Genomic DNA, 12,668 nt, shown 5'->3' with positions numbered 1-12,668 from the left:
AAAATAGCAAATCTACTCGACAGGTGATCAATAGGTCCAAAAGTTTCTAGTCTAGCGATGACCAGTACCATTACTATGAGCAAGGTGTGAATGCGTGGCGTATCATGTAAAGAGAAAATAGGGGGAAACCTCAAAACCTTATTCTGAATTTTATGAGATCTATGGAGTTTTTGTTAATAAAACAAAGCAAACAGTTTTAAGTTGTCTACGAAAAAATTGTCCCTGAAACTAGATGAGAATTGCTTAAGTTCTCTTGCACTCAGATGTTGCACTTCTAAAACAAAATTAGGATAAAATTTCAAATTGAAGTTAAGCAATTTTCGTATTCTTACTCCTAATCCTTTAGGATTTAGACCGCTGCTTTTGTTTGAGTTTTAAGTTGCTTTGATTGGATTCTTTTTGCTTGCAGTGTTTCAATTTGTTTTCTAGTAATTACGTTTTTAAGACACTCAATATGGCATTCTGCTCTTAAATTTTCAGCTAATTTTTTCAACAGTTCAAAAGGTGCTTGACTCTAATCGAATAAATGTGATTTGATTCGGGTTCCAGGTCAGTGGAGGAGGATTTAGGTTTATTAAAAATAAGTTGTGTAATTTGTTTTATTTTCGACACAAGCGGCAAAATTATTGTTTTGGTACTTGTTCCGTAGACTAGTGGGCCAGAGCTCACAACAGGCTGGATATAAACTTTGTATGTTATTAATATTTGTTTAACAGTTAAAATCGATCTGAACCGGTAAAAAAGTCCTGAGAATGTGTTCAGTTTTGAGCAAAGTTTTTAATATGTTCGCCGAACTTCAGATTCTCATCCAATTCTATACCTAAGTATTTCAGTGATGATCTCTGTGTTAGGTTTATTTCTTTCATCTTTAATTGTTGATTTGAATTTTTCCGTCTGGCTTTCATGCTCATAAAACAAGTTTTTTCGTAGTTCATAGTCAGTTTGTTTTTTATGAGGTAATCACTAACCAGGTTCAAAGATTGGCTGAAAACTTCAGTTGTTGATTCCCCTTTTTGTTTAACAACAGTATCGTCAGCGTATGAGGTCAAACAGTTCTGACTACAGTAATTATCTCTGTCGTTTATATACACAAGAAAAAGAAGTGGTCCAAAACTGACCCTTGTGGTACCCCATAATCGACTTCCGCAAAATTGGAGTATACATTTCCTGAATTTACACATTGCTGCATTTTTCTCAGATAAGTTTTCAAAAAATTTTGCATGTGACCCCTCAATCCCCAGTTGTTTAGTTTGTCCAAAAGAACACTATGTTTAACTGTATCAAATGCTTTTTTGAGATCAATGTACACAGCTTTAGTTTCTGTAATACCATCCTCCCAGTCTTGCCTGACGCTCTTAATAAAATATACCGAGGCTTCAACAGTGCACTTTTTCGGCCTAAACCCAAATTGATTTTTGTTTAGAAGTTTGAATTTCTCCAAAAAATTTAGCATTCTTTTCTGAAACAATTTTTCAATCAGTTTTCCTATTGTTGGCAGCAATATGATTGGTCTGTAATTTTCAGCAACTTTAGGATCTCCTTTTTTATACAGTGGAATACTTACGGCTTTCTTTAAGCAGTTCAGGAAAACGGTGTGATCAAAACATTTGTTGACCAAATATGTAAGAGTCGGGACAACAGCAAACTGTCTTTTCTTGAGTAAAAAAATTGTTGAGTCCATCAAAATTTGAGCTGTATTTATTTTTCAGGTTTCTGATTGCCCCGGATAGCTCTTTTTCGCTGATCTCGTGTAGAAACATGCTATTGACGGTTCTGTTTTTTGGTGTTGTTTTTCCTTCTGTTACCAGTTTATCAGCTAACGTTTTTCCGATGGTGGTGAAAAATTTGTAGAAAATTTCAGTCTCTTCCTGCGTTAAATTAGCTTGTTGTTTTTTTGTTAGTCTCCTCCTAAGTTTTTGAAAGTATTGAAGAATGTTTTGGTAGTACGCTTGGCGTTCCTAACTAAAAACGTTTGATAAAAGTTTCTCCTTTTTTCTCCTCTTTTTAGTAGCCAATTCCTAATTTTATTAAATCACTTTTTATTATCATTTGTTTTCTGTTGCATGTATCTTTGATAAAATTTTTGAGTTTTTGCTGCAAGGTTTTTAATTGAGTTGTCAATCCATGACTTATGTCTGAGAGCCTTTGATTTCTTCTCTGGCACATAATGTTTTATTTCATCAACAATATTTTGCTTAAATTTTTCAAATGATGAGTCGCAGTCCAAGAGACCAAAATTATCTTGAAAACCTTGTAATTTTTATTTCAGTTTGAACACTAGCTTTTCTAACACAGAATTGTTATCTAGTATAGCCCAATGTCTGTAGTACTGTTGCATTCTTAAACCTGTTTCTTTTGTTTCCTCGTCTAGTTCAGTTTTAACAGTGTAGTGATCGGTTAATGTAGATTTAAAACTTCAACTTTCAATTCATGTGAGCAATATACTAATTCAATTCTTGTTTGAGAAATAATGGTCTCCCTGGTGAATCCTGTCCGAGACATATTGTTGAGATCATACCCTCCGAGAACATTTTCTAGAGTCAAAAATTTTGCATTTGTTTTCGAGGGATCAATATTTAAATCTCCACAAATTAGATGCAGCTGTTTCGGCTTGAGTGTTATTTTTTCAAAATGTTCCTGGAAAGTTTTTGACAACTCTGATAATTTGTATTAGGTTTGAGGTATATAACAGTCAAAACGAGATCGTTTTCGTAATTTTTGCGATCATTTTGATTGTTAGCAATTGACTGTTCCTACTTTCTGTAGAAACGTTTTCACCACGCCTTCCCCTACAAATGTTGCTACTCCTCCTCCTTTTCCTATTTGCCGGTTGCTTGTATCAAGCAGCTGGTAACTACTAAGCAATAAACATTTGATGTTGCTGTTATCTTTGGGCCACGTTTCGGTTAGGCATATAGCCAAGGGCTGTGTTTCTTGTTGCTACAAAAAAACCTCGAAATGATTTAAAATTTTATAGATTGATCTGACGTTCTGCAACAAAATATTTTTTTTCATCGTTTAATTTTTTGCAAGCTATTACCTGAATTAGAACACTTTTACCACTCGTTTATTGTAAAATGAACTCCCTGTGCATTCTTTTTTTTACACGGTTATCATATCAAAACGAAAGAACACCGACTGGTTGACACGTTTTCCGCGAATATCACAAAAAACATGTTTGCAGTCGGCATTTGATAAATTTTTCAGGTTTTCTCGAGGATTCATTATCAGTTGTCATTCGTTATTTGCGAATATCACAAATTCCAAACGACTGTAAATGAATCTCGAGCTGTAAACAACTAATCTGCGTATATCGCAAGACTTTTATTCCTCCTGATGTTCTATTCACTGTTAAAAAACTAAAAAAAATTATGTCCTGCTTTGGGCCGCGGATATCGCGAGCACTAAGGCGGAACATTCTAAAGCTTAATGAAAAGAACCTCAATTAAAAAAAAGAGAAAAATTTAATAAAAACCCTAGCCGAAAAAAGACAGGCTGCGTTTATTGCAGCTAGTAGATAGTGGAAGGCACGAAATTTCACATTTAAATTATGCATGAGCCACTTTTCTACAATAAAGTGAATTACTGGTACTGGATAGAAATCAAAGCCAGCCTCAAATTTTCAGATTATTATAAAAAAAAATTATTGAATTTTAGAAATGTGGCAGGTCTTTTCCAGTTTAGTATTTCCTCTGCCTTTTCATTTCAGGAGAATGTTTTTCTTGTTCGTCTGATGTTACCGTTGGAAAGTAATTATTGTCAAATTTTGGTTTTTATCTGGCCGGGTCTCTCAACACGGCATTTTTGAATTTATTGAGGTCGTTGACATAGTTAACGTGTTGGAACGAAGTTTCGTTTTGAGAATTCCGGACCATTACGGATACTGCACAATTTTTAGTGGATGTAACCATGCCCAAATTTTTAGCTTCACTGTTGATTTGCGCTTCATGCTTTGGTAGCCTCTCGTTGATATACAGGTTCAAATTGTTCAGTGGGTTCTTCAACTTTTTCAATTTCCTTTTTTCGCCTCAAATACTCAATCTTTTTCGTCAAAATACACGAACATGCATATTAATGAGTCAAGGCAAACATGTGACCCCGTGCCAGGAAGAATATGGCAGGTTTTTTTTCTGTCCTCCCGCAGTTTGATTCCAAGATATTTATCAAAAAAAAATTAAAGTATTTTTGAGCACATTCCGTTGATCTTTTGAATCAATTGGTGGATTACAAATGATCACACAGTATTTGCTAGTATAACGTTCTTCTGCTCTCAAGCGATCGTTCATCTCTTGCTGCTTTTTTTTCAACTCTTGAATTTTTAATTCCTGATTCTTATTAGTTTCGACAAGACCAACAACAATTTTTGATTGTTCATCAAAAGATTTTTTGACAGATTTGTATCACCACTCATACCTGATGTGTCGTTTGCAAAATTACTTGACAATTCTCCAATGTCCATGACTTGACGTTGTTACCACAATCAATTTTGTAAATAATGCACCTTACTTAACAAATAAATGGTAGAAGTGTTCAAAAAAAATTACTCAAAATTCATAGTTTTTTTGTTGTAACTGTGATATAATGCAATTTTATAGTATGGGAAAGCGGTTCGCGTTCCTCTGTAAAACGCTTCAAGCACAGTTCTTTTTGTCATTTCAAAACATTCAACTTTAAATTTTTTTTGTCACACGGGTTATAAGATATAAGTTGAAATTGACGTAAGCAATGGTTTGTTTTCTACAGCTTAAGCTTCAAAGATAGAACGAAAGAAGAACCGACTTTTGCTGCGTTGCTCTTTTTTTGACTCGACATCTTTTGTTACGACCGACATCCTCTTACCCCAATATTAGCCTCCCTAATCCCATGTTGCCTACTTCCAACGCTAACCGCTTGCGTTTGAGAGTCAATGGACGACGTTCGCCTGTTACGTTTTAACGCCGTTTTATCGATCAAATTCGTTCTTTGCACATATATAAACTATTAGCTTTACTTTTGTAGTCTTTTGGCAAGTTTGTTCATTGATTAGATATCTAGATGCAGTTTTTATAATTTGGCTTTTTCTTCTTTTTCAAATTTTTAATCTCAAAGAATTTTTTTGCTAGCGAATAGTACTTTTGGCGGTTTTGGTAAACTTTTTTTGAATAGATCTTAAGCTCTTTATGTCAGAGAAAACAAAGTAAAATAGGTCAATCTTTGGCTTGTTTTTGTCTGCTCCAAAGAATTTCAGTCTTTTTCTTCTGTTTGGCTCAGTTCTGGATAGTTGTTTCAATTGCTTGTTCAAAGGTATTTGATGGCTATCGTTACTGAGAGCAGACAATCAAATGTTTGATCGAATTGTTCGTAATGAAATAAATGAACAAAAAATTGTTTTTTAAGGAAGTGTTTTTTTTTGCTTTCATGCTATTGTGGTTTGTAATTGTTTACAGTGCCGTATCTCTTGTGGGTGGGCTTTCACAGTAGAAAACAACTTAGAGAGAATCTCTTTGTGGAATATTTGTTAACATATTGCAAGTTGTATAATTTTTGTCACAAAATTCTTTAAATGCTTTGTTTTTATTCATGTTTTGCGAACAGTTTTCTTCGTCTGTTCTCTTGGTATATGTCCTTGTAATTGTTTTGTCTATCTTTAAGCTAATCAGCGAATAAAGATGAACTGTATCTCAACAGAAAAAAATGACTCCAGTTTGCAAGTTGTGTTATTTGCCATAGACAGTTTTTAAGGCTTTGCTTTTTTCCAATTTTTGTCCACCATCGGCCTCCCAAAGGCTATTATTTAGGCTCCCTCCTGTTTTAGTCCGCTCTACTTTTTTTTGTTTCCCATAACTCACAATTTTCACGGTTGATTTGCAAATTACTTCAACCACTGTTTCGACTAAATGGAATTTAAAATTCATTCAGCAAGTTCACCCAAATATGATGTAGGTCAAAGAGTGAAGTCCCAAGAAACAGGGTGCCCGTACCTAAGTTTCAGTGACAATCAGTTCTGATTCAGAACAATTTCAGAGAAATTTTATGATTTACTACTGATTCAGAAGAATTTCAGAGCCAACTGTGAAGTGATTTCTGAATTTCTCTGAATCAGAACAAAATTCAGAGAAAATATTCTGTATTCTTCTGAATCAGAAGATAATTCAGAATGAATAATTGAATCAGCTCTGAATCAGACAAATGTGAAAAGTGCAAAATGTGACCTGAATTAGACTCTGACTCAGGACTGATTTCGACTTAGAGTTACGTACGGGTGAAACAATAAAGGCGGGGAACAAAAAACTAAGTTCTGTAAAAACTTAGTTCACTAATGACTGCTAATTGAATTATGCTCACTGCCCTCCAATTCAGAGGTTGAAGTCACTAAGTTTCTCCAATCTAAAGAAAACGCGGACAAGCTTTGAACCCTTTTTACTCTTACGCTGTTCATCTTCAATTTTTCTTTATGTGTTCCAATGGTCAGTGGGGTCAACCGCGGCTATTTTCCGACAATCTGCAGGCCATGCTCGAACTTGCTTTCTTATACGCATATAAAACTCCTGGTGTTTACTAGTTCAGTTCACTGAAGACCCAGACCAATGTGACCTAGGATCAGACCGCTGCCAATACGCCAAACTAGGTCACGCATTTGATCAGGCTGAATGCGGAATATTTTGCACCATTTTCTATTTTGAGTTTGATCAGAGGTCATTTTCAAAGTGCACAGCAGCAACATGGACTTTGTGTAAGCAAGTAAAGAGAAAATTAGCCTGCAAAATTTTGTATAAAGGTTGCGAACTGGCTACCAATAATGCATTTTTTGCAGAACGCTTACGTTGCGTAACGTTAGTAACTACAACAAATAATTGTTCCAATCGTAATATTATTCGGGGATTAGGAGCTCTATACTAACATGGTTTTTTAATGTTAAGACATTTTTGGCCAACCGATGTCTTCTCCGAATCTATACCATTAGAAAACTCGAGCCTTTAAAAAGAGTTCTAATTTTTTCGTTTCCAAAGACAAATTATTCTTTAAAAAATTTTCACACAATTCTGGCCTTTTCACCACCCAACCCCTCAAGCCCCCCCCCCCCCCCCACTTCCTCTCCCCTACTCCACCACCCTACTCCACTTCATTCCGCCCGTAACCTCGAACAATACCCCCCATTCTAGCTCACCTACCCCCTCAATTAGGCTAAAGCTAGCCTCCCTAAGATGCGCAGCTAGCTATTGACGAACCAACTGCTCGTCAGTCTTTTTTGAGAGCAACCGATTTTATTCAACCTCTCTACTTATTCAACATCTGTTGATTTTAATCAACCTCTCCACTTATGAAAATGGATTTTTTGCGCTCATTTAAATTGAATTTCTGAGCTAGAAAGTTTAAGTTGGCAGAACAATTTCTCAAATGCTCTTCAAAAATGTTGCACAGAAAACGCATAATTAAGAATTCTACGTTTTATTTAATTAAAGAGCTGACCTGAAACAATTATAGAATTAGTTTTAATATCTCATTGATTAATGATAGGCTTTGCCTCGTCTTAACTCTGTTCATAACAATAATCAAATGACACATGCGATGTTGTTATTCAACTTTTTTTTACTGTTAATTAAGCTTAATAGTGCTAAATTTAGAAGCTGAATTTGACCAACACAGAAATTTTTCGACACTTTGAGAAAAACGGTTGTCAATTTGTATATTGCATTCACTGCTGTTTAATGAAGACCATCGGAGATCAGGTTGTGATTCACGACTAGTTTTTGGCAACCTGTTGGCTGTATTTATTTAAAAAAAATGGTTGCTTGACTTTGCAGGTACATGGAGTTCTACTGTCTGGGTACGAAAAAATTTGTGATGAAGGAGGAAATGTCCAAAATCGGCACTGCCAGACGACGCATCCGAATGTGAGTTTCGTGTGCGGGCTCTCACGGTTTCACAAAATTTGTAAAATGTCAATTGAACATTTGTAAAGATCTAAAGTTGCATTCTGATAATCTCTTTCATATATGGAATCCCGTGTTTACGTAACCTGTCAAGTGCCGAATATTTGCAATTTTTTAATCTTTATTAATCTCTCTCGAACGAAGCTTGAAGCAAATATTGTAAACGCGAGTGTCTCTTTTCATGTGAAATTTTTGCTTGACCGATTTTGCGCTTCTGTTCTAAGACATTCTTTGACTTCTTGAGCGACTTTTTCAAGCTTCACTTCTTCATTTTTGAATGAAGTCAATACGCCCTTCATTGTTTGTTGCGGATATCAAGCCATAAAGAGCAAAGAATTTGTAGCTGAGTGGTTAAGGTGTCAGACTGCTATGCTAACATTGAGGTGGGGGAGTTCGAATCAGGATGAGGTCGGAGATTTTGCACCCGTGAACAAAATTCTAAGCTACATCACTAAATTAGATTAGCACATTAACAGTTCTTCCGACGTTATTATTATACAGGGAGTAATGATACCTCATGTTAATGGAGGGAGGGGGGGGGGCTAAACGGTGATCTCCCTTTATCTTCTGTCACCATTAATGCCAGATTTAAGAAGAACGCGCCAAAAAACGAGTAAATGAGCAGAATGAAAATTCAAATTTGGTTAGGGCGAATTACTAATTGCTCTCCAACAAAGTCTGAAACGATTACTTTAAAATTCTGTATCTTCTTTGTGCAACATTTTGCTTGATCGTTTTCTTCTGGAACATTTTTTCAATTTCACTTCTTGAGTGACTTTTCACGGTTGACTTCTTGATTTTTGTGCTTATTTTGTGCTCTTATTGAGAAATTAAGTATGCGTTGCTATAATAAAAGTGATTGTAGGCGAGGAGGGGGCATAAGGGCCTTATAGCCAAGTGGTACTCTTGGTGGCAGTCTAGGACATCTGAGGTCACGGAAGCGAAGCGTTCACTAGTCAAAATTTTTGGCAACCGAAATAATTTGCGAAGAACACAACCAAAGTAAATTCAGGGGAAGATCATTTAGGCCCTTTTAACATCAGAAAACCCCAGCCATAATAAATTACATTGTAGATTAGAAAACAATTTTAATAAATATTGGTCAAACTTTGTAAAAAAATTGCTTCTAAAACTAATTTTTTCACTACATCGACAGGAGGAGAAAATAACTGCTATATGGAGCCCCCTTAGTGAATTTATTTACCCCCTCCCCCACTGACTGAAGTAGGCTGCAATTGATTCGAGCTCCCACTAGTCTTTTGGGCGCAGTTTTTCTGAACTTTTGTTTCAGGTTGAAGCTGATTCACTATTTGATGATCTCTCTTTCAACTGTTATAAGCGTCAAATTAACCCACCTGATATGCAAGCTTGTAATCAAAGTCTACAGAATCGTTCAATCTACAGACATAATGAGAGCTCTGTTGCCCAAAATCAAACACGTGAAAAAGATACAAAACTCAGTTACTGTCTGAGAAAAACAGTTAATGAAATGTGTTAATTTGGTTGACAATGAAATATGAATTTTGCTTAAATTCACATCATTTTATTTATAAACAACAGAATAAAGTTGTGATTTACAACAAATATTGTTATTGAAGAAATTGTCAGTAATAAACAGAATTTGCTATTAAAAATTTTTCGAGTCATCAGCGTAATTGCCCAGACCAGAGGAAGAAACACAGTTATCAACGATGGAGCTTAAATTAATCGCAACCTTTTTTCATCCCAATTAATTTAACCCTTATAGCTTAACCCCAATTTAGAATTAACCCCTATACTAATTGGGGTTTCCTGCTTTTCCCTCCATTTCTTTTTAATCACCTGTTATTACACACCATTTTTCTCATCCCTTTATTATTTCCCCTATCAATTTTCAATAGCGAACGCGACAAAAAAATTAAAAGAAAAACATTCATTTGGTGAGAAAACTGCGTACCCTAGAGCGAGGTATCAAATTAGTTCAGTACTGAATCATGATATTTCAGTCCTGTAATTTTACTATGGTCATATTCTGATCATGTCACTTTTTAACATGACATGAGAAAAATTCAGAAATAAAAAACCCGTGCGTGTACCAACTAAACAACTCTGAACAGTTTAAAAGTGCATTATTAGTTTTTTCTGGACATCTAAGAAATTAGCTTGTCGATTATCTGAACAGAAGATTGGCACCAGTGAAAAACAATTTTAACAGACAAAACTGTATTGATTAGCTACAAACATGAAGAAAACGATCAGTTTTCATTTGTTAGAAGTTTTTGGGTCGCTCCCATCAATTTGAAGCCCACGTTGACTCTTGTTTTTATAACTAGTGACACCAAGGCGTTGGGCTCCATTCATAGCAGCACAATCCCCAAAAAAGCAGGTTCTGTCACTGTCACTGAAGGATATTTCGATGGAAACATCGTAATGGAAATAGGTTAGCTCGTGGATGGAAACACCATGAAGATATCACTGAACCGAATTTGAGATTTCCAGCGTCATCGGATCGTCTGGTGTCCATAACTGACTCTTGTGTTTATAAGTGGCAACTCTTCTATTTTTCTCTTTTCTCTTTCTCTATTATCTTAACTTTCTCCTCTCTACCGAATATATAGCTTTCACAAATTCTTCTCTTTTTCCACAAGACTGAAGATAGGATCAGTTCTTTTCTTCTTTCTCCCCAGTCGGGACTTACGAAAGAAAATATTAAATCTCACTAAAAGATTTAATAGGAAAAGTAGCTCACACAGTGGCTAAAAGATGGATTTCCACCAGAAGGTTTCCACTGGCCAGCACACCCTTTAACTGGCGCCCTTACTGGTTCCACAAAACGAACCTCTTTACTGACGACACTAGTCACTACTTCACTGACAGGGACTCCAGACGACTACACAAGTCACAACCCACTTCAGAGAGGACACAACTCATCACTCACTTCACCCTACCCTTCAACAAGAATGACACATTCAGCGTATTTCTGCTACACTTCACCAATTCGGATTTGAAACTCTCAACCCCGGATGGGTGTAGCAGTGGAAATACTGAATATGCACATTCAACCAATCAGAGACTGAGAAGACACAGAGAGAACTGAACTAACCATTGTCAGTCTTTTAGTTAGATACACCATGTGTATATTATTGACTCCGGTGCTATACTTCATAACCACCGTAACAATAGAAGTTTACTCTCAGTGTTATACAGAGTCGGTTAGTCTTCGAGATATAGGTAAGTCTACTTCGCGCGCAGAAATAAGTAGCCCTAGCTCATTATACTTTTAGGCTGTAAAAGGAGCCCACATCGGGTCTGCCTTAGCTGGTGCGACCAGTGAGTTACCAAACTCTAACCGTAAAAAGAACTCACACAAAACACTCTTTTCTCTCTTGAGAAAGAAACTTAGAACTAGATTACATAGCTTTTTACTTTTTATTTACTTAAAATTTAAGAAAAAGGGGAACACAGCCCCAACAAAACAAAAACTACTAACATTTAAACAAAAGAAATAACCAAAATGGATCATCACATTGATCGACTCTCTTCTCACATACCGACACACTCGGACCAATTACAACTAGCTGTTCTTACACAACAGAACAGGCGTTTAACACGCGAAATTCTACCCTTCGAGGTTAAACACTATCAACACAAAAATGAGCCAAATATACTCTTAAATACAACAAAACAGCTTATATACCACTACTTTGCAGTAGAACAACAACCTCACCTTTCTTTACCAGAAAAGGCATCACAGGTTTCACGAACCCCCTTTCTTTCATACTTAGTTGAAATTTACGGAACTCAACTCACAAAACGTTCAGCTCTTTTCATTTGTGATGCACTCACAAATAGTTATATCTCACTAATACAAAATACTCTATTTCACCCATTTTCAGACACATTATTTGAATTCCTTAACGGAAAATGGTCTGAAATGCAACCCTCAGACAGAGAAGGATGATTTAGAAACCATTCCTTTGAATTTCTTAAACACCTTGCACCGGCACTTAATACTAATGCTTTACAGTCTCGAAAACAAAGCGTACACAAACTCGCCAGACAGGAAATGGAAGGAATCACTCAACTTCTCAAAATATATATAAGCTCTGTCACAGATGCAGACTTAAACGAAGAAGAGATTTTTGATTCTCTTACACTTCTATCTTGGTATCTACACAGATTTTGGAAAAGTCTGGTTAGACACATCTTTCCCGACACCAAACTAATAGCAGACACTTATCCACGAATTATCACCAAATTACCAGAAACACTCTATTATACATATGACCCAAATTAGATTCCACAAAAATTTCGTAAATTACAACAATTATCCATTAACCACCAAAACATAGAAATTAAAAACAATAATTTGGAAACACAACCATTTACCTGTACGAATATCACAGAAAACAAACACTTCTTTAGAAGTCTCACTCATCGAAAATATTGAAACAATAATTCAGTCTCAACAATTAAAAAGTCCTACAAACGAAACTACAGAAACAGATTTCAACTCAACAATTTTAGATGATGGAACACTCTTTTCATTCACGGTAAACACATTAATTGATCTTGAGGACAATGATCAAGATAATAACTCTACAGCTAATACCAGCGAAAACACAAAAATTTACCAAAATCATCAACACAGACAACCTGTGAACTCAACTCAATTGACACAAAATTCAAACCCATTAAACACAACAATAGCACCATTACCAAATGTAAACACACCTTTACAACATCTACACAGACAAAACTCCGTACACTTTAATA

The 12,668-nt window shown here is 35.7% G+C and overlaps 1 protein-coding gene across 1 annotated transcript in view; it reads left to right on the top strand.

Annotated features, from left to right (window-relative positions):
* Window positions 1-9,801, top strand: part of LOC142340285 (fatty acyl-CoA reductase 1-like) — a 58,358-nt gene extending 48,557 nt beyond the window's left edge. The window contains exons 8-9 of the mRNA XM_075390858.1: window positions 7,785-7,874; window positions 9,205-9,801. Of these exons, the coding sequence (XP_075246973.1) occupies window positions 7,785-7,874; window positions 9,205-9,385 (271 nt within the window). The 3' untranslated portion in view covers window positions 9,386-9,801. The remainder of the gene's footprint in view (window positions 1-7,784; window positions 7,875-9,204) is intronic.
* The last annotated feature ends 2,867 nt before the right edge of the window (window positions 9,802-12,668 follow it).

Source organism: Convolutriloba macropyga, chromosome 5 (assembly GCF_964194025.1).
Source record: "Convolutriloba macropyga chromosome 5, txConMacr16.3, whole genome shotgun sequence".
In the NCBI taxonomy this organism is placed as follows: Eukaryota; Metazoa; Xenacoelomorpha; order Acoela; family Convolutidae; genus Convolutriloba; species Convolutriloba macropyga.
The sequence above is the reverse complement of the archived record's forward strand: the minus strand, read 5'-3'. Positions and strand labels throughout refer to the sequence as shown.